Source organism: Lipophrys pholis (assembly GCF_963383615.2).
Source record: "Lipophrys pholis genome assembly, chromosome: 5".
NCBI lineage: Eukaryota > Metazoa > Chordata > Actinopteri > Blenniiformes > Blenniidae > Lipophrys > Lipophrys pholis.
Genome location: NC_137628.1, coordinates 13,272,739 through 13,296,143, shown reverse-complemented (window position 1 = coordinate 13,296,143; position 23,405 = coordinate 13,272,739). Strand labels below are relative to the sequence as shown.

Genomic DNA, 23,405 nt, shown 5'->3' with positions numbered 1-23,405 from the left:
AAACCTTTGTGTAAACAGTTCCTAAAGCTACTGTTAGTGACTCCTGCTTTTGAGGGAGATTTCTAAACCTTGTGTAGAAAAGCCTGACAAGTTTTTTTGTTTGTTTGTTTGTCTGTTTGTTGCCACATTGCTCCAGATGCTGAATCTGTTTGTGGCTGTCATCATGGACAACTTTGAATATCTGACCAGAGACTCGTCCATCCTGGGGCCGCATCACCTGGACGAGTATGTAAGGATATGGGCCGAGTACGACCCCGCCGCCTGGTGAGTGGCACACTCATACACAAAGACACTGCTGAAGGGACAGTTTCACTACCCTCAACATGTATCACATATACGTGCCAGCACACATGAGGTTTAAAGTACCATACATATAGTCCATAGCAACAGGAATATAGAAACCAATGCACATGTACAGTTCTGATGTGTAAAGCCAATCACTGGAGACCCAAGTGAAGGTGGAGGATATTAGATGATGGTGATCAAAATGAAGGTGGAAGAAAAACAGTCTAGAATACTGATGGAAAACTGTAATACAATAGACACGAGGTCAGAGTCAGACAAGTTAGTGTAGCTGGGAATTCTGGATGTTTGGAGTTGGGAAAATTCCAAACATTCCAGCATCTAGTTCATTTCAAGCTAAATGGTACCAACAGCCTTTTAAAAGTCTTTTATCTCCATGTTACTTCTACACATATGGTTGGATCAGGCTATGCTAATATGGCCCGGGTATTTAATTCTTCCCACTGCTGATGAGATGTGACACATGTAACGGATACCTGGATATGTTTAAAATAGAGCTGAGCACCTTTATATTAGTCGTTATAGCCTCCAAGAATTCAAGTGTCCATTCAGCAAAGTGAATCATCCAAAACATTCATGTTACCAAGGTGTGACACTGGTAACATGAATTATTCAATACCATGAAACACAAACAGTAATATTCAAGTGTTGGCATATGTTGAAAGTTGAAGCTATCTTTGAAAAAGTGGCAGAAGCACATGTTTCTACACCCATTAATTGTCAATAAGTACAACAATGTTGTTTTATTACCAAATGTTTTGATATATGACAGGTTTTACGGCGTCTAGACGTATTTTTGACACTTGAATGGGAAATTCCCATTTCCCAGCTGTTCATTAATGCACATTTGCACGCGCACGCACACACACACACACACACACACACACACACAAAAACATGCCATAAGGAATAATTGTAACATACTGGTAGCAATCAGGACGTGGCGAAACGAGATCGGGGAGTGGCTGAAGAACTGCAGGATTATGTGGAGGTTATTAGAAAAGTCAAGAACAGTTTGCACAAAACATTAAACAGGAACGGCGACCCAGGCAAATTTGGATCCATGGTCGGAATCCAAACGTCTGTCAGAATGAAATACTCAGGTTGTGGCAATATCTCTACAGCTGTTTGAGACTCTTGGATGTCATGTTAACCCTTGACTTTTTCTCTCCCTCTGAGACGAGGCAGGGACCAGTGTCTCGCTCTCATGAAGACGATGAAACAGGATCTGTACTGAACCATAATGAGAATTAAACAGGACAGCGAAGGCTGACACTTATCCAGCCTTCGTCCTGTCGTTCTCTCGTTTGGTTTTTCTCCTCTTTTATTTTGTGCATAGTTCAGATGAATGTAACCCCACCTTCTCCCTCTTCTCCTCTCTGGAAGGGTGTGTGTGTGTGTGTGTGTGTGTGTGTGTGTGTGTGTGTGTGTGTGTGTGTGTGTGTGTGTGTGTGTGTGTGTGTGTGTGTGTGTGTGTGTGTGTGTGTGTGTGTGTGTGTGTGTGTGTGTGTGTGTGTGTGTGTGTGTGTGTGTGTGTGTGTGTGTGTGTGGAATGTTTTCTCAGTGTAAATAAATGCCCTCTCCTTCACTTCTCTCTCTCTCTCTCTCTCTCTCTCTCTCTCTCTCTCTCTCTCTCTGTATTTGGTGTGTTCCCTCACCTAACCTCCCCTCCTTGTATTTTTCTTGCAGCGGGCGCATACATTATAAGGATATGTACAGTTTATTGCGAGTTATCTCCCCTCCTCTGGGCCTTGGCAAGAAATGCCCACATAGGGTGGCCTGCAAGGTTTGAACCAAACCCCTAAAGCACAAACTTTAAACGCAACCTGCTCGCCTTTAAGAGACTGGAATGAATGTCGCTCTATCACTTTGAGAACAAAGTTCTTTCTTCGTTCAGCTTTTTGGTTTGATCGTTCTGTTTGGGTTTGCATTATTCACTTGTTTTAAGCCCATTTCACCATTGAATCATTCTTCTTTGAGGGTTATTCTCTTGTATATGCATTCTGACATGACGATGAGAATGTTTGGGACAATGCAGAAATGCACACACACTCTTGCACACGTTCATGTATCCACACAGAGACACACACACACACACGCACACACGCATGAGGTGGTGCACTGCACTTGCTATTGTCTTCTGACTGAACGCTGGGAAAGTTCCACTGATGTGTTCACTTTTTTGAATTGAGTATTCTGTAAACCGTAGAGTCTAGACTTCCAGTCAGCCATTGTCTTTGATTTCTGCTTGCTGTCTAATTTTGCCTGGGCAGAAAATGGTTGAGCAATGTGCATTGTTCTTGTTTGAGTTTGGGGTTTGGGAGGTGCGGGTTACTTCAGTGCAGAGACATGTGCAAAAAGGGTTTGGCCTGAATACAGTCGACCGGTTGGTAAATCCTGGCTTGGACCGTGTTTTCCAGACATGTGTCGTTGACCTGCAAACAAAATATGAATAAACTGGGCTGATTAAACATATAAACATGTGTGAAAGCCAACAACTCGCCTACCTCATTCTGTCTTCAGTTAAAACCGACAAGGAAAATACTCTCTCACAATTTTCAATAATAAAAGCTTCTCGTTTAAAGGTAATCTAACTTATTGCAGCAGCTGTGACTAGTATCAAATCCAGACTGTTTAAAAAAAAACAAAGAAACACAGAAATCAAGATTTTATTCACATTAGTCTATTGTGGTAGAACTATTTGCGATGGCATACGCTGTTGCAGCGTTTCAGAAAACGCATTTTCCTCCATTTACATGGAGTAGGAGCATTTCTGAAAAGTATTGTTTTCCCTTAATTCCACAGCAACAGAGTTGGACCATTTCCAGGGAGGCGGAGTCAAAACGTTTTCAAAAAGTTCCACCCGGGAGCCGATTTCAAAAAGTTGCATTTTCAGTCTCTCTGAGCACCTTTGTCTTGTAAACTCCACCTAAAACAAAAAATTACCATTTTCACTTGAAAACGTTGTCGTTTAAACGGGGCCTAATATAAATGGGACACCACTGAATTAAATTCCAGTGTGCAGGAGCATTAGGCCATGTTCAAGTCCATTTGTGTCATTTAAACAGCAAATAATCCCTGCAAAGTAACAGACTTCTGCACGGGTCCAGGGGAGTGTTCCTCCTTAAATAATCTTCAGCATGTTTTGTAACATCATGTAACACAATACGAAGTAAATGCGGCTCACTTCATCGTGAGGTGTTTGATAAAATTCTACACACATAAATCACCTGTACTATGTAATCATTGAGCATTATGCATCCTTATAAAGGGTTATAATCTTTGATGGTACTATAGTTCGAGTTGTCTGCTGCCTTAGTAAACCAGACCTCATCTCTTTCTGAAACTTTTAGTTGTAGCCTATATCAGAAGTATTTGCGAGTTTCAGTACGTCCACGGCTCATGTTTGGAAACTACTCGTCAAAGCTGTCTGATTGAATACGCCTTAAAGCCGCTATGTGTGCATGGATTTCTTTCTTTCTTTGCCATGAATACATCTTATTATGAATGCTTAGTTTTAGAAAAAGGACCCCCATAAAGTCCTATGCAGAGTGGCTTTAAGAGTTATGGGAATCAGAACGAATATTTCTGCCTGTTACAGGCTCTTCTCATCCCACACAAGAAAGACAATATGATCGGAAAAGTCCAGCGCTTCTTCTGCGTCACTAAAACCTGAAACTGTGTGAGTTCAGTTCAGAGATCAACTTGATAAAACTTAGGAGAAACTGCACTCTGCAGGAGTCCGTTGATGTTCCTTGTTACGCAGAGTACTGTCATAATACGGCCAAACCCTCTCTGCTTGTGGCTCCAGTTTTATGGGAAAAGAAAGGGGCAGGGTGTGTGTGTGTGTGGTCCAAGGCAAATGACTTTGGACTTTAAGAAAAGGTCTTGTGTCCACCAGGCACCTCTCAACAACGACCTGCGTCCACAGATGCTCATGGGAGGAATTGTTGGTTGTTTAGTTAGTTTTTTTAAGAATGTTTTACAGTGGTCACAATGACGGAAATAACTGACTCAGTTCATCATTGAGCCAGTCTTTCACACTATGGAAAAAAAGAAAAAGAGAAATACCTTTAGACGGCACGGTTTTAGTGTCGTGTTCTGCGATAATCACAATCACAGTAGTTGCCTAAAAGATACTTTCTTCATTGTTATCGTGCTTCTTTACACACATTAAGCACAGTGGTGTGAAAATATGAGACCACGACTGTGACTGCCTGGAAGAAAATATTAATCATGTAATTTATATTCTCCAAAACATTATTAGACGACAATAAATTAAAGTATAGAGGAAAAAGAAACAAAGATGAAATAGTGACGAAAATCTTGAAATCTTTCGGTAAATTATGAATGAAGTTGGCTTATTGAGGAAATTTGAAAATAAAATGATAGAAATAAGGTTGAAATGATTGGATGAGAGCAGATAATATGTCAGGAATTTAAAAGAATAATGAAAAAGAAAAGAAAAAAAATGTTTTAGAAAATATAATAAAAGCATTTAAAAGGTAAATGTCAAATATGCAAACAAAGAATAATGCAAAATTAGGTGAAGTGTTTATATATAATAGGACAGTAGAGTCTGTGAATCCTGTCATCTGTTTTTAAATCTTTCAACTACATTTTTTCTTATTTAGCAGTCAGTTTTTCTCCATTGCAAATATTATTGAAGAATTTTTATTGCAATGACCCCCAGAAGACCACTGTGGGGGTCTGGCGTCGCTTCCCGTCCTCTATCTGGAGACGTGGTCGTGAATGGAGGTTCCTTGTGGACGCGCAGCCTCAGTAAAACAGACTGCATTGACTTGTCACTCACTTCCGATCTCCGCAGCGGCGCTTTTCTTTGCCTGCTCGAAGCCCCGCTGCCAGTTCTATCCGAGCGGCGAAAGAGGGCAAAAACTTTCAAATGAAAAAAAAAAAAGGCCACATCCCCTTTTCACCTCGCATAGAACGGTATCTCCAGAGCAACTAACTAACTAAACTAAATAACACCTCCAAACCTCTCCTACCTCCCTCCTTGAACCTTTGCCCTCCCTCCTAACCCCCTTCCTCCTCTCCTCCACCTCTATTTATTTTAACTGTATGACCTACCAGACTTAGAAATCCTCGTGAACACGCCCCCTCGTGCTCTCTCTTTCTCTCTCTTTCTCTCTTTTTCTCTCACCACAGCAACCACATATCCACAGCGACCAAACCAATAACCTCTGTGTATTTGTTTCCCCCTTCCCTCCTTCCCCCTTCCTCTCCTTTGTTGGTTTCTTTCTATTTTTCCCCTCGTGTCCCCCCCCCCCCCCCCCCCCCCCCCACCCTCCCCCAACACACCTTTGTGTGTCCGTCTGTCCGTGCCCTGAACCCCCCCCCCCCCCTTCCCCCCCACCCCCCCCCCCCCCCCCCCGCCCCACCTGTTGATCTTTCTTTCGTTTTCACGTCGTCCGTCTTCGTCTGTTTTGTCCGTGTGCGTGTGTGTGTTGGTGTGCGGGTGCTATACGCGTGCGCGCGTGTGTGTGTGTGTGTTTGTGTGTTTGTGTGTTTATGGCCACCCCAGCGGCCGGATCAGTTACACAGACATGTATCAGATGCTAAGACACATGTGTCCGCCGCTAGGCCTCGGGAAGAGGTGTCCCGCCCGGGTCGCCTATAAGGTAGACTCGCCCCCCACCTTACCCCCCTCCCCCTCAGCCACCACCCCCTTCCCCTCCCACAACCCCCCACCCCCCAACCCATCCTCCCCTTCTCTACCATTCCTCTCCTCACCCTCTTTCTGTTCCCTCCTCCAGTCTTCGACCTTAAACCTCCCCATCGCCGGGGAGGAGCTCTCCTCTCTCTCTCTCTCTCTCTCTCTCTCTCTCTCTCTCTGTCTGCTGCTGAGACCTTCCCTTCTCCTCCTCCTCCTCCTCCTCCTCTCTCCCCATACCCCCCCCCCCCCCCCCCTCCTCCTCCCAGCGATGTTCTCCTCATTGTCTGTCAGTGGTGGTTGTGGTGGTGGTGAGCGCTGTCCTCTCTTCTCTCTCTCCGACCGCGGGGATGGAGGGATGGGCTTTTGTCGTGAAGTGAAGTGATAGTGGAGTGGTAGCCAGTCCTCCTCCTTTTGATTTTCCTCCTCCGCAGGAGTAAGGGAACGGAGGAGACTTTGCCAGTCCTTCTGCAACCTGCACGGACGCATGCACAAAAGTTTAAGAAACACAGGTAGGAGTCAGGTGTGGCAAAAACAAAACAACTTTTGTATTTTTAGTCTGTATGTAAAAAGAAAAAGTCCTTTTTTGGTTGTTTACTTCTGTAACAGCACTATGAATGCACAAATGTGAAAAAATCCTGCAGAATACTTGTGTTTTGGAATATATTTTTGGGAAAATTAATGCAAAAAACTGCATTTTACAACAAATTATTAAATGAAATGACATTTTTTTGCAGGATTGCACCATAACAAAATGCATCCTGAGCAATATAATTATAATTGTAGTGACTTCATACTTCAAATATGTACTCTACAGCAGAAAACAGATCATTTGTAGTATAGATGCTGATGTAAGAGAGTATTTCAGTCACTGTTTGCTTACGATGCAGGTACAGAAGGACCGGCAAGGACGTCTGTCTTCAGTCCTCTGCGCCTCTTATTCCTGTGGATGGCATCATACTGCACACACACGCAAACACACACACACACACACACACACACACACACACACACACACACACACACACGCACACACTCCACTGTGCTCATACAGATAATCAGAAATACGTCACACATGAGCAGAGAAAAGTTCTGGCCCTTTTTGTCTTTTTTTCCACAAGATGCTTATTTTTGACACCAAAGGAAATGTGGGCTTGTTTGCGCCTCAGACCACCAGGGTAAAGATTTGGGTCGAGCATTTCAGCATCCTCATTGTCTTTGTCTTGTTGTTTCTTCTGAACCTCAGTTCATTCCTGTTCTGTCTGGCCTCTCTTTTCTTCTTCGTCTTCTTCCTGCCATCCAGATTCACCAAAACACTATTGGCAAGGTCATTCAACGTTTTTGGGAAAAACAATAAAGCACTGCCCTGGTAATTCAAGCATTGCATAAAAAAACTGTTTTCATGGACCTGTGACACATTAGCTGAGCCGTCAGGCCCTGTTAACACAACGTTTAAGCGAAATCGCGTTGTTTCATTTCATTTCAGAAAAGTTTTACCTTTACATGACATTTCAAGTGAAATCGTTTGAGGAAAGTTTTGCGATTACACAGCAACGTTTCAAGTGAAATGGCATTGCTTGATTTTGTTTCGGATTTGAAAACAATAATTGTTTACACTAACACGGCAGAAACGGTAAAAACGATGTCATTAGCATTAACAATGGCATGTACACAGAAGTTCGTATGGACAGATGATGAAGTAGAATTGCTATTATTACAGGTGACTCTCAAATATAAAACTACCAAGTCCCAGGAGAATTATGGACTGGGAGTCATGACACTCTGGAGGCAAACACTGTTGTTATTGTCCATCTGCTCGCACATGTGCAGAAGAACTGTTTACTACGGCCTCAGTGCCCATGGGCAATAGAGAAATTATGGAGTTGAAATTAAAACAAATTAAGAAATTCTGAAGAGTTTTTCAAGTGGACCTCTAAATTCTGAAAAATAGGTTCTGTTTGAATGATAAACTACTCTTGATTTATCCATTTAAAGAGAAGATGGTCCAAAAACCAACATGAAGTCCTCGTTACACACAAAAGTCTAGCTAAGGACTTTTTTTTTTTAATACCAGGTGAATAATTCTTCGATCCATTCTTTGCCTTTACCAACCCTTTCTAGTTATGAACCGGCCACTCAGTGCTCAAATAGCGTTCCTTATGAACAATGAGTGACAAGCATGACTTTGATCCAATATTAAAATAATTCTCCACTATCCCTCATCTCTATTGAATCTGGGTGTCAGTGCCCTCTTCACTTCTGACTTTCTCAGTTTTTTTCAGATTACTTTGTACCTTTTTCTCCCTGATCTTCTTGCTAAATCTTTATCCAAACTCATGCTTCTTCAGTCCTCCTGCCTCTACATCCACTCGTCCGTCAGCGATCAGGACCCATCCTCATTCCTTTCATCACACCCTCTGTCCATCCCAGCCCACTCTGTCTCTACTCTACTCTACTCTACCCTACCTCTCGGTTCTGTTCTTTTTTGTTTCCTTCAGATTGTCAACCTGTCCTAGCAGTGCCCCTCCCCCCCCCCATCACATACTTCAGCCATCAAAACTCTCCAGTGTTCATTGACACAATTCCCCATAGTAAAATGACCTTTTTGAGATCAGAAAGACCTCGTGAATAGAGAGGGGAAGGTTCAACACTGCGATCGGACAGAGTTCTTGATCTTTCTTGTGGAGGACACTGGGGCCGTCCCATAAAAAAAAAAAAATTCAAATAAAAAAGATTACTTTGTATGGCTCCAGCACCTTGTTCTTGAACTGACCTCTAGACCTATGTCAGTGTTGTTTTAGTCCTCGTCTTTATCTCTTGTTGTGTTTTGTAATTGACCGCCTCTCTTTCTTCTCTTCACTATCTATTTACACACACACACACACACACACTTTTGATTCCTCCTCGACTCTTTCAGTGTTTTCACAGTCCTCCTCTCCCTCCTCCTCTTCCTACTCTTCATTCTTTCCCTCCCCTTTTTATCTGTATCTACATCTCATGACCAAGCTTAGACTCACCCAGTTTAGCTCTAATAACTGCTGTCCCCCCACCCCTTGATAGACCCCTCTCCCCTTACCCTGCAGTGCCACAACTACACATTGTAGTTGATCCAAAAAAAACTAAAACAGAGCATCAGCCATCTCTTTTTGATCTTCTCTATGATTTTTTTTTTCTTCTTTCAGGGAATGCCACAACTCTAATCCTCTCTAACTCTGACACCCCCCTTAAGACACTGCACCCGTTTGGCATTGAGAGAGATCTTGACCTGATTTGAAGTGCTACCATTGTTGTCTAATTCGACTTTAAGGGATCCATAAATGTGAAAAAAAGACTGTATAGAGTGAAAAAGAAAAAATAAGAAAGTAATGTTAGTCAGTCGGATCAATCCGGTTGGATTGAGGATACTCTCTTTGCGCGGATGCACGGCTGCTTGTATTGTAAAAGTGGATTTTAAGGGGAGCTGGGGGGGTGGGGTGGGGTGCGGTGGAGGGGTGGGAAGGGTGGTCAGTGGGCTGGGCAGGTGGGAAAAGTCGGGGAGGGTTAGATAGCGGGACTGAAGTAAAGGCATGCTGCATGCTGCATGCTCTGTGTCTTAGGTTTTATCTATGGGGGTGTTGTTGCATGCGATCCTCACACTCTCTGTCGCATGGCTATGGGCGACAACGAGTTTGCCTGCCTGCTGCCTGCTGAGCGCTGTGGATGTTGGCCGATGCCCTTAGCGTGCCGCGCGAGGCCCCGGGCATGCCCGACACTCGCACACACTCAGGAACACGACGAGCACGCACACAACCCCACCGCCATCGTACACGTCCGTGCTTGCCATCGTTTGATTGCCCAACGCTCATGTTCGTAGGTAAGTCTGATGGATGTCTGCCAGACAGGATAGGAACAACAAGCGAGCCCGAGCTTGGCCCCGGCTTGTTTTGTTCTATCTATCTGTGGCTTTTCTCCATCGGTCTTACCTGGTATAGACATGTAAAGGACAGGGAACCTCCTTACAGGTAGGGGGAGCTCTATAGCAGATGCCTCAGTGAAATAAAAGCAGAGCAGTCTCCTGAAAATAGCAGAATTACACCAGTGATACTGTTATTGTTCTCCAGTCTCCAGAGGACTCCAATTAAGCGCACTTAATTGGAGTCTGTGCAAATAATTGTGTGTTAGTGGGTAGGGGAGGGGCATTGGGACAGAAGGTTGGTGGTCAGTCTGTGTATGTGTACTGTTATATCTGTGTAACAACAGAGATGTGTAAATGCACCGATGCATTCACACATTTAGGGAACATGGGCACAGGTTGGGTCGGAGGCCATTTTGGCTCTGATTGTTCTTCCTTGTGGTTCTTGGCTCTCACAGTTGCTTAGCAGCAGATGGCCCTCATTGGATAGCTGTGCTGTCTCGTAGAGTATCACTGGGAAAAAAATCTAACAGGAGACACAGGACCTCACCAGTTCAGATTTATTTGCTCACTCTAAGATCTGACTTACCAGCAGACTTCACTTATCTTGTCCACAGCCACTTTGTGCAGAGGACTTTGTAAATTTTCTTGACTTGACACCTGGTCATTCTCTTCTTAGCTCTAATTTGTCCCGTTAATTTAAAAAAAAAAAAAAAAAACCTGGGCAAATCCCCTGTCCACATGTAATTGGCTATTGTCTATGGAGCTCTCTCAACCCTCTCCTCCCAAGCCCCTCACCCCCTCACCCCTCACCCCAGAGGTTCAGGCTCATCAGTCTTTAGCCAGGACACGTCCCTCTCTCATCCTCTCATCCCGACTGGCTCTCCACAGAGGCTCCTGCGCATGGATCTGCCAGTCGCTGACGACAACACGGTGCATTTTAACTCCACCCTCATGGCTCTGATCCGGACGGCACTGGATATAAAGATCGCCAAGGGTACGATCCTGAAGTTCAGTTTGCTCTGGCCGTCAAACTTTTCCAAGGAAACAGAAACTCCTATATGAAGACAGTGGAGCTACCCAGAGTCTTAGTTCTTCAGTTCATGATGCTTTTCGTTTCTTCATAAGAATACTTCTGCTTTCTTCTTTTCAGGCAAGTACGTTTTTGAAACATACCTTTGACATGTTTCGACAGTCTTCTTCTGTCTTCATCGTGGAAACATGTCAAAGGTATGTTTCAAAAACCGACTCGCCTGAAAAGAAGAAAGCAAAGAATACTTATACCCAGAGACGTATTTACCCCGAATAGCCAATGTTTGGTCTGATTCACTAACATCCTGTATCACTCATCAGATGGTATATGGGATAGGATAATAATGAGGTTTTTGTATCCATTAGACCCTGTTTGCACAAGAACGATCTGCTGGACATGGTTTTGTTTTTAAGTTTGCCATGAAGTGCTGAGCCCCTAAAAACACAAAATGAAATTAAGTTGGACATGTTGGGGGAGGAATTTTTCAAATATATTCGGGTGTTAACATAAAAAAAAAATTCTGACTTTTTCTAAAATTAAAAAAAAAAAAAAACACAATAGGGCTGATGATCTTGAGGTCTTGAAGCTGTGGGAAGCTGTGCCCATATTCACGAAGCGTCTCAGAGTCCTCTTAGGGAGCTCCTATCTTAGCCTAAAAATACTTAGCAAGGAATCTGAGCTGTAAAAGTGATTCAGGAAGTTTCTAAGAGTAACTTTTAGCAAGGAGTTGACATCAACTTTTATCTTAGTGAGGAGGTGTGGTTGACCCAGTCACTATGTATGATGCAGTCTGCTGAAAGCTGTGATTGGTTGTTAGAGAGAGGAAGACAGAAAAAAAAGCGCTCTGTGCTCATAGTAATGAATGGAGAGTAAAATGAACCCATCAAATATCTTGGGCTGTATTAAAAATGTATAATCATGAAAATTATTGAACTTACCTCGTTCACATGCAGATTATTATATTGATTTGATTATTGTTATCGTTTCTGTCCACGCTGGATATTTTTTACCACTTAATGTATTTGATATTAATATTGGACGCGGACGCAGCCGTAACCAATTCCTGAGATTAATGACCAATGTGGGGCTGTGAAAGCGCCGTAACGGTCAGACTGATCACTCTGCTGACGGAGTGTTGGGACAGAACCCAGTCATCACCGCTGCTTCTTCCCTGTCGCCAGGAATTGCAGTGTTGTGATCGCCTTCATCCCGGGTGTTATTGCACTGCTTCGCTGTGGGAGAAATAAGCTATTCCCTGATGAGGTCGACAACAAACATTATTCCTGTACGATCGAGCCGATAGTGTGTCATTAATCGTTGTCATTAAACACAGTGGCGCTGCCAGGATTCAATTTCATAGTACGCACAGATCCCCCCACCCCCGTACAGAAACGGCGCGCCAGAGAGAGTTTCTCTTTGTCTTTCCATCATCTTGTCTGTTTAATAAACTCTTAGACTTCTTAAAAGTCCTCCTCACTTCTTTTAGCGGTTTTCCACCTTAGGAGCTCTCTTAGGGTTTAAGATGCTTTGTGAATTACTTTTATCTGAGTAAGGAAAAATTCTAAGAAAAACCCTAAATTTGGAGGAATTCTAAGATTTTTTTGAAGAGTGGCATCACTAAGAGCTACTTTCAGCCTAAGGATGCTTTGTGAATACGGGCACAGGAGATTTGCTGAAGAGAGAAATAAACTTAAGAAGGGGTGCAACACAGAAAATAAATGCAAATAAATAAGTCGTGGGGGGCCAGCTTAGGAAATCCCTGATGACTCCGCTGATTTGCACGTCTTTTCCGAACACTTAAAAAACAGATGCAAAAATAAAGAATGCAAACATTTACAGATGTCGGGGGGCTTTTTCCCATCAGGGTTTTTGCTTTTGCTGATTTTACAAAGGACTCATCATTAAACAGAAGGAGGGTAATATTATTGAACATTTTATAAACACAAGCCTTTGCAGAGCCGAACGTACTGTATGACCAGATAAATGTTTCAATACAAAACCATATGGGTAACAGTTCCGACAGTTGTAGATTTTTGATAAAAACGTGTCAGATAGTTCAGGCCCTTTTATGTAAATGTGTCGTTTTTGCTTTTTTGTTTCAGAAAGGTTTTGTGTTTACATTAGGGATGGCGTCGATTCAATCCGGTATCGGTATCAGGTGCCAATACCAAGGTTATTCACGGATCGGAAATTTCCAATCCAACCTTTGGATATTTTCGATCCATGAAGCCTCGTCTTTGCTTTACTGTTACTGAAATGACTCCACAAGCGATTCCCTGCCGGCTGCTCTGCTCGCTGGCTGCAAAATGTGGACTGGATTTCCTGAAGGGAAGCGCGTCTCAATGAGACGCGGAGTAATGAGTCAGGAAATCCATTCCACAGTTTACAGCCAGTGAGCAGGCTAACGTCGCAGCACTGTGCTATCCAACTTTGCATTATACAAATTGAACAAAAATTTTTTGTATTTTTTCTTTTCTGATCTTATACTAACCTCAAGTGGTCTATTGAGAGAATACATGCATACATTCTTACATTTCTTACTTGCCTGTAGAGAGGAGATTATTACAGCCTCATATAAAATCAACAATAATGAGAATAATAATAATGATTAATAATAAAGCAAACAAAGCTCTGGTCTCGGGAATAGTATCGGCAGATATCCAAATTCAGGTATCGGGATCGGATCGGAAGTGAAAAGACGTGGATCGGTGCATCCCTAGTGTACATGGCAACGTTTTAAAAACGATGTCCGTTTACACAAAGATGTGCTATTGTTGGTTTTTATAATGAAACCACACACATATGCACACAGAGAGCAATACACAATAAACAGTAACAATGGCAAGTGAATAGACGTTCGTATGACCAGACAAGAAAGTTGAAGTGCTATTATGACTGACTTAACTCTAAACTTCCGAGTTCCAGGAGAATATTGACTGGGAGTCATGACACTCTGGAGGCCACCATTGTTGCTATTGTCCATCCACTAGCGCAAGTGCAAAAAAAAACATTTACTACGAGTGTGGAGTGCATGCAAAGTGTCAACGTTTCAGAAAAGTTTTATTTCGTCCTGTTTCCACCTTGGGAGCCGTTTTCAAAAGGTTGCGATTTTTACTGTCTCCGAGCACTGTTGTGATGTAAACAGACACGCAAAACGCAATAAAAGTTGTTGTCAGGAAGTTGTCCCACAACAATGTTGTGTAAACGGGACCTCAAATTAAAAGTTTGGACCGAGCATGGGAGGAGGTTTTTTTTTATTATGCCAGCAGATCTCAACAGTTGTTAACAATAAAATACAGCATTTAACTCGGTGACTGTTAGAGCTGTAGCAGTTTGGTTTAAACTCGAAGAGGATCAGTCATCCAATACCTAGAAATCCCCTGTTTTAGAGTCTCTTTTTTTTACAGTGATGGATCAATTCTATTTCAGTGTTTTATAATATATCAAATTGTCTGACATTTGATATACTAACTAAATTCTTTTTTCTTTTTTTTGAATGAATGAACGAATGTGTACATGTGTGACTGGATGAATCTTTCTTTTGGGAATTCATGTCATTGTTTCTTCCCTTTTGCGTCTGTACCCTCTTGGTCTGTGGGCTGGTTGCGTATATTTGGATGCAATGCATTTGTGGTGTGTGTGTGTGTGTGCGCGCGTGCGTGCGTGCGTGTGTGTGTGTGTGTGAAAACACTGGGCACTGGGCGACCCAGGTGGTGCAGACAAGCACCAGATGGATGCCGAGCTCAGAAAGGAGATGATGGCCATTTGGCCCAACCTGTCGCAGAAAACACTGGACTTGCTGGTCACGCCGCACAAGGGTAAGTTGCAGGGAAGCAGCGCATAGTGGTGTGTGTGTGTGTGTCCGATCACCAACTCACCAAGAGGACAGCTTCTACCAGTCAGTGTCATTCACTGCTTTGCATCTCCTGATCAGACTACATCATCAATACTTAAAACGCCATACGCACACACACACACAAATTCAACACAAAATATTACATCTTCAAAATTACACATCAGGATTCATGATACACAGACGTGTGATTTTATGAAGGAACACTTCAACATTTTTTAAACCCCAGACCTTTTACTTTAGTTAAAAAGCCATCGCCTTTCTACCACATTGCAACATTACTCACTAATACTTGATCAATACTTACTGAAAATTAGCATATAGAACTATGTACTCCGAGTGCATCACTAATAAGAATTAACAAGCAACTCGAGAAAGTAGCTCATGCATTACTTTTAATTATCATTTTCAATTAGTTAAATTATTCTTATTATGAACTGAGCAGTCAGAGATTTCTGAGTTTGGCCAAAGGTTCATGTAGTTTAGACGTAATCCTTAAAAGCCTAAAAAATCTTATCCTGATCCAGAATCCAGATCCAGATTCGGATTCGAATCACCCTCAAAATGTTATGGAATTTTCCATGGCCTAATATCTATCTGTGGTGAAACATTTTTGACAGTAATTTTGACTTAATCTTGTCAAAAGACATACAAACAGATAAAGATAAAACCGATGATCTTATTCCATCCTTGGTGGACGTAATAAAGCTGCCATTTAATGGCTGCTACTGTGCATATGGGCCAATCTTTCAGTTAGTTCAGGATTAAAGAGGTGCCACTCCTCCAGCAAAAAGGAGTTTGGCGAAATAGTGAGATTAGCTAATGCTAACAGTTGGCGTGAGGGACAGCAGCTCTACAGCTCTCTTACAAATCTGACATGTTAACATCACCTCTTTCTACGATATCCTTCCCTACGCATTTTCCGTATAGAACCATTGACGGTATCAGAGTTAGAGAAATCTTGAAGAAAAACAATAAAAGTAGTTTTGGTGGATTTATCTCAAACGGTACATTTTTCATCCCATTTGAGCACTTTTAAAATTAATAAGCCAAAATAGCTTTGTCTCATTTATGTTCAGATGAACATCCCTTGTGTGAATACAGTAATATCACACGCAAACGTATAGATCCCAGCAGCAGAGACACAGCCACACTGTTTACCTCCACACGCATTCAGCCAGTCTCGATATCAGGGGGTGCCAACTATAGAAGATCCTCTATAGAAGTCTTTTCACTACAGGAAGAACTTAAGTTTTAAACTATCAAGATAGGTGTTGTTAGTTTTAAGTGATGTTTATTGGATGACTATTTTCTGGTAAATCTGAGATTAAGCTAAATGCAATGATGATTTCCAGCTATATTATCCTGCATGTTTACCAATGCCTTGTAGTCGTTCGGCTAAGTGCATGACAGGAAACCAGCTATAAGATCTGTATTTTCATGTCTTATAGCGTTGTAATACTATAAGAGAATAAGATATGTCTGGTCATATCTTATGACACAGTAATAGTCATAGTAGCCATGCCACTTTGAAAACGGCGCCGTTCATTTACAAAGCCCGTCCACTACACTTTTGATTTATTCAACAATCAAAACAAAGCTCAATATTTTTCTGATTTTAAATGTTATATGTTCCATCCAAACTCCGGGGATATACGTCTGGAGTTTTTAGAAAAAAATTGAGCTCCTGTTTTCCTGGGATCATTTGACCGAGGCGTCCATGTTTTTCTTAGTGAGGTGGCTGCCCAATCCGTAAATGGATTTTAGGTCAGAAAACACAATATACTGAAGTGTATATATGATAGGATGATAGCAAAGTGATAAGAATATGTTATCTGATTTAAATCAAGCATCTGCCTGTGAAAAGACTATCAGCTATGTTATGTTAACAACTGTACAGTGGTGTATTATTGTATTTGTGTGTTGCACATCAGCATGTGGGGTCTGTTCGGCTTCAGTTTACTAAGAATGCTTCTACTGTAACGTTTATCACAAACACTGAGACCTGAGGTGAGAGAGCCGTGATGCAGCAGTAAAAGCTACCTACTGTTTTGCTCGCACTAAGATAGTTACATAGAATATGGCTTTATCGAAACAATGGATACATTTAAAGCTGAATAGACCTTTGTAGGTAAAAAACTGTCGAATGAAATTTAAAAACTGCAGCTGATGTAGCACGAGACCACCAAACACCCCGAAACTCTATTTCACATATAGTGTGCTATGAGGTTCCTTCAACTTTAAAAAATAAAAAAAAATTGTACTGGGTGTGGTGGGAGTATGCCATCTAATTCTACTATGGTAAATAAATTGGGTCCCTCAAGAAAAATGTTGGGAATTATTGATCTAGAATACTTTCCTAACTTCCTTCTACCATCGAAGTTCTCCTATGAATTCCTTTTTGAAGCTATGAACAGTATCTACATGGTTCTGAGAAGTGGAGCCCCACCTGCTGGTGTGATCTGCATGCCACTGTGTATTTCTCTTGTTGGTGTGTATCTGTGTCTTGTCCCGCACTCCCATCCCCTCCCCAACGGCTCAGGGTCCCATCTCGCTCAGGTCTAATCTTGCAGGGTAACTTGTCATTTTCTCAGCAGCCACAGACTTGACGGTGGGCAAAATCTACGCTGCCATGATGATCATGGAGTACTATCGGCAGAGCAAGATGAAAAAGCTGCAGGCACTGCGAGAGGAACAGGTAGACTCCATCCCAGAGATTCCCCGAACGCAGGAAAGACCCCGTCACAATATTCTGTTCTTCCTCCGTTCCCGGTCCTTTTGTTTATTTTAATAGCACTTTCACTTGCTGCTTGGACCGTCATTTTTCAAAGGTGGATTTAAAAGCATAAGAACCCATTCTTATACATTTAAATCCGATAAAGCCTCCTCGCTCTACTGCTAAACAAACCTTTTCTACCTTCTGGCCTCTTGCATTCCCTCTTTTTAGCATGATTCCTGAAAACTGCATTGTCTTTTAGAACTTGTATGCCCAGATATCCTCCTTTGCCTTGCTTGCTAAGAGGGTCTCTAGCCCCTCGTCTTGTTCGATCTGGTAAAAACATTTCCCTTTCCCCTCCTAAGTTTGTTTTTTTTTTTTTTTTGTCTTAACCTTGGCTTTCTTGACTTTGGTGTGGAGAGTTTGGTGTTTTGAAGGTTCAACTACAGGTTTTGTTGTTGATGATGTTCTTAACGACAATGTTGACGATACCACATGGCCTTACCTTTCGTTCCGTGTCAGTGCTCTTCCCCCCCCCCTTCCTGTTGATGAATGCTTTTGAGATGCACTCGCTCCCGCTGCCTCTGTACTTTCGGGCCACATGGTGGAAACACGTGTGGAAACATCTCTCCATTCATGTAATACCTCCTCCTCAACCATTAATTTGATACATCTAACAGAGTCCAATTTCATCCTCCTCGAGGGTATTTGATGAATGGAGAGCATGTTAGTCCTGTTGAACTGCACGCCATTACAGATGCGTTATGTGTTTGTATGTTCCGAATGCAGCAATCCCACTGGACTGAACGGACAGTTTCCACACAGGCTCTCCCAACATCAGCAGTGTACAGGGACTTTAACCAGTCTGTGTGTCTTTCAGTTTGTCCTGTCATGGTGTCTCATTTCACTCCACTTCTCGTCCTCTCCAGTCTTGGTTGATGTGACTTTAAAGGAAGAATCCACACAAAGACAAAGTTTGGTTTTGTTCAAGAAATTCTACTTGTTATATCATGCCATGTTATGTATAATGGAGTCACACCCAGAAGACTTCTTTCAACAACTTCAGATTGGTTTATCAATCATCGGATGGCATACCTACAAATGACTCGGTTGATTACACTTTTATCTCATATAACACAACCCATCAGACGAGGGGAGGCATTTGGTCTGACACTGGTACAGTTGCTTAGACATTTCAAAGCAGCTGTTGTAACAACATTGCTACTCAAAACTCAACTGCAGATGGCAGCAATGCCTCTCGTGAGAGATAAGTGACACTTAACTTCCTTATTACAAGCGAAACAGCTTAAAGGCCCTTCTGTAAGGGTTAGGTTGTGAAGACACACTGCTTCAATGGTGTGGCTGACCACTTAAATGGTCCGGTCCGATTGAGATCAAATTGGGCTGTTTGAAATCTAACCTATGGTGACATTGACATCCTTGCACTAGAGCTTTAGAACTGTGCAGAAATGTTGAGATAGCATGCATACCACAGCACAGTAGTTAGAACCAAAGCTGTTATCAAAGGGATGTATTGCACTGTTTAATGAATATATTCATAGAAAACAGAAAAATGCGTTAGCATCTATATATTTGTGCCATTAAAGTGCTGATTCCATTTTATTTATCAGTCTCCCACAAGAATTTAACAGCAGCACAATTTGTTATATTAAAACCAGTGGCATCCATTCGAGATGTATAGAAGGTCTCTTCTGCCAATAGTTGGCGGTGTTGTACCTTGTCCACTGCCATTTTTTCAGTTGAATAAGTCAGTCATCCAGGAAGTTTAACTAGGCCCTGCTTGCTATATTAGCACATGTAACCAACAAGCATTTTATTGTGATAATACATCAAACTGTTAACAAAAATGCCACTCAGTGTATTTAACAAATGTAACTCTAGTTTTTCTACTCTTTTCTTGGACCTTCACTATACTGTGAGTTCTTAAGTTTAAAAAAATGACTGTTTTAGATAGACGATGCAGAACTAATGCCGAAAGAACTAAAGGATGGATTCTTTCTTTAAAGCCTGATTTGTTAGGAATGTTTCTCTTTCCATTCAATCGTCTTGCTTTTGTGGATTCGTCAAACCAGGTCTCATCTGTGTTTTTCAGTTTTAGTTGTTTTTGTGTATTTTCATTTGGTCTTGTTTTACATTTTTTTCTTGTTTCTTCACTCGACGCGTGTTGTCTGTCGTCCCTTGTGCCAGTCTGCCACGCCGTCTCTGTTGTTTTGATGCTCTCTGTTTATCCCTCCAGGAAGACACGGGACCTTGACCTGTCAAGATCTCCCTGTTTGGTCAATCCAGGCTGATTGTCACCAAGTTTCTCTAACCGAGACTTACTCTCTCCAGTCTGTGTGTCCATGAACTTGTCTGCTTCCTTGTCTGTCTGCAGTGGTTGTTGGTTGGATGTTGAGTGGAGATCCTTGTGACCAGTGACTCACTACGTAATCCATCTACCCTGGACCATTCTTTGATACATGTACCACTAGTGACATAGACTCCATTTGAGGGAGTGTCATTATTAGGCGTTAACGGTTTACTCACTCAAAAAAACTGCTGGGTTATAAATATTCTGATTCAGTTTTTCCTGGAAGCGTAGTACTGGGTCAACAATGGACAGACCGAGCTGTGAGGTGATATATAACTCAGCAGGAGGATATTATTACTTTTGACTACCATGTGGCCTATCCCAAATAAATGTAAACATTGTTGGATAGAAGTCACCAGAAAATAGGCAAGATGAAGAGTTGTTTACATTATAACTGCTCACTATCTGCTGACACCTCCAAGCAATTGAATCAGGTCAACTGGACTTGGTCTTGGAGGACATGGACGAATGAGAATATGCATGAATAGACAGTACATGCTAACACATACATAGTTTGAAGACTGTGTAAATAACCATTCGTGCTCACATACATTAGTTCTTTAGCAGCCAACGTTTTGTTATGGTTTACACCAATGATGATTCACTCCTTCAGGTAGCATCTCTATTTTGGTTATTGGGTTTTTCCCAATTCAATGTCAAACACACCAAAGGAGAACTCAACAGCAAAAAACCAGCATTAAGATCGATAACCCAGCATTTTTCAGAGTGTCTCTTCCTCATTCGTTCATCCTATAATGTTTTGTTTTTTTTATCATGAATTGTCGGGATGCATCGCTGGCTTGGGTGAGTGTCAGAACAGACTGTCCAGAGACAAACTGAAGCCATTTCTCCAAGGCTAGAATTGGCTAGAGGGTTAGAACCCTAACCCAAGAATTGATAACTGGTAAGGATTAAGCGACTTCTGACTGATTACTTGTGTTACATGTTACATGTGCATTAAAAGAAATCCAGGGTCATAGTCAATAGTGAAATTGGTTGTCTTTGATTTTTATAGGGCAGCTTTTTAACCATAACTAACTGTCCAGCAGGTCAGCCTTTGTTCAATTTGTTTCTGAACAGGTCATGTTCGCATTTAGCTTCCAGCCTTTAGCTTCCAGGCTGTGGAGGGACATGACACAAGCTGTAAGAGTCATGGACCATCGCCACTAAGTCACTCCTGGGAGAACTTTGTTACGCAGGATCCCTGGGGAGGAAATCTGCTTGACCTCTGACCGTTGCTTATGGTACAGGTTCAGATGTCTGCTACTGAAGGATACAGCATGTAACTCAAAAAGTCTTGGCAGATAAAGAATCACAGGGCCTGTCAAAATGTGATTTTTTTTTGAGGGGGGGGGGGGTGATACGTCTAGTTGTTGATGTGTTTCATGAGTTTCTAGTCCAAGACCTGTGATTTACGAGCAACCTTACCTCACATTGCTAAGGTGAAAGTTTCCCTGTGACACTGTTTGGAGATTAGCTTTCCCTCCCTGAATCGATAACAGGATTATAAACTCAACAATGACCTCTCAAAGCACAAGTTCAGGGTGGCGAGCAAACTCCAGATCAGTTGGTCTGTCAGGAGCTTTACCTTGGATACCCACAGCCATGTGCTTGCCGATGGCGCCCCCATGTGGGTGCATGCTGCGAGTGCATCCTGTGTTTGTGTCCAGTGTCTGCGCCCCCCCTTTGTGCCTGATGCAAGCCTGTAGGCCATGTCGTGTATCTCACACAGAACCGAACGCCATCAATGTTTGAGCGCATGGAGCCGCCCCCTGAGGGAGGCGGCACGGAGGGCCAGGAGGGGCAGGGGCAGAACGGCCTCCCCAGCACCCAGCCAGAAAACCTCAACACCATGTGAGTAATTCTGAGACAGGTGCGACTTCATGTTAGACAGAAAACACACAATATTAGAACTGTGTGTTTCTTCTCCACAGATACCTGCTGCACAACAAACTCAATGCCACCAGGCATTAGTACTTTGCAACCATGGTTTCAATTAGGTGCAGACGATTATGGCACAAAGACGTAAATCAGACCAGTGGTTTCCAACCTTTTTCTTGAGGGACTCAATATTTTTTTTACCCCTGTAAACTTAGGCAACCCCACCACACCCTGTACAATTACAAAAAAAGAAGCATTGCACAAAATTAAAGCTGAATTCATCTTTTTGCTGTGAAAAACTGGCAAGTGAGAGTTTGAAACTGTGCGAGCTGAATCTGCAATAGACACCCAAACACCCCGAGAAGTCCCATAAACAATTTCTTTTTGATTGTGCGGGTTGTGGTGGGATAGCCACCAAGGTTTTACGATGGTAAAAAACTTGGGTCCCTCTTGAGAAAGATTGAGAACCACTGCTCTATAACACTTTATCCAATTCAGGGTCACTGGTGCCACAACAGAACGTCTCGAGTTTGAACCAACAGCCCTCTCACAAGGGTTCTAACCCCGCAGCCCTCGTCTCGGTCCTTTATAGTACAAAGTGAACACACTTTATATGAAGAAATTCCAGATTACAAAATAACTACACTTTTGACCAACTGAAGCAGGTCTCATGTCAAAACACTGTGTTTCCCTATGTTGGGGATTGATACCACTATTGCCAAAAAATACTAAGTTTTGTCATTAAAAAGCGAGACTTATATGTGTCTCTGAGAAGAAGCAAGCCACAATTACTTTTTCTTGACATGGGGATCAGTTATTTGTGGTGGTGTTGGTGTTTATCTTCCCTACATGTAACTGAGCACAAACTATTTGTTACTCAGAAGCTGGTTTTAGTCCGAAGCTCCCGCTGCGACTTTCACTACTGCTTGGTCAATCTATTCTCATTAAGGCATTGTAGTCAAACTAACTTCCTAAGTAAAATAACATTATTTAATTAGATCATTTGTTCTAATCTGCTCTAAAGCAGAAGCCAACTTGGATGTACCTCAGTACGTCCTCAGCTTTAGCCCTGATTTTATGGATTAAAAAGTGCCTCATGACTTTTGTAACTTTGTAATCCAGCTTGTGCATGTTTGTGCGTGTGTGTATGTGTGTGTATGTGTGTGTGTGGATGCCAGTCCTCCTGAGGGTGGCATGACTGAGAGCCAGTCGTGGGTGACGGCCAAAGCCCAGGAAATGTTCCAAAAGACGGGCAACTGGAGCCCCGACAGACCCTACCCCGACGACCTCCATGAAAATCGGCACAACCCGCAGGTACGATGAGCCCGAGTGCACACGCCATCACCGCGGTAACGAGGCAGTCTGCCTTCGACCTCTCGGGTTACACGGCGTTGTGAAGACGACCGGGAATACCGTCTGTTGCAATCTGTCTATCGAGAGCCTCCAAGGGCAGCACACCTGCAGCACAATGGCATAAAGAGTAGAAGTTTAAGGAAATCCAATCTGAAGTAGTAAATGAAGTAGAAACTCCCTGATTTTCTTCGTCTGATCGAATATCCGACGGGTGGAACAGCTTCAATGCACCTCACCGTCCTGTTTGACTAGTCCGACACACTGGATGTCGAGTCTTCTGCTCCAGCCAACAGGACTCGCCGTGTCTCTTTCTCTGTCCTCAAGCGCCTTCC

General features: G+C 42.6%; 1 protein-coding gene across 1 annotated transcript in view; it reads left to right on the top strand.

Moving 5' to 3' along the window:
• cacna1ab (calcium channel, voltage-dependent, P/Q type, alpha 1A subunit, b) overlaps positions 1-23,405 on the top strand; it is a 107,428-nt gene that overhangs the window by 66,755 nt on the left and 17,268 nt on the right. The window contains exons 36-42 of the mRNA XM_080464247.1: positions 137-264; positions 1,993-2,089; positions 10,758-10,863; positions 14,610-14,717; positions 17,347-17,450; positions 21,572-21,693; positions 22,899-23,034. Coding sequence (XP_080320373.1) covers positions 137-264; positions 1,993-2,089; positions 10,758-10,863; positions 14,610-14,717; positions 17,347-17,450; positions 21,572-21,693; positions 22,899-23,034 — 801 coding nt within the window. The remainder of the gene's footprint in view (positions 1-136; positions 265-1,992; positions 2,090-10,757; positions 10,864-14,609; positions 14,718-17,346; positions 17,451-21,571; positions 21,694-22,898; positions 23,035-23,405) is intronic.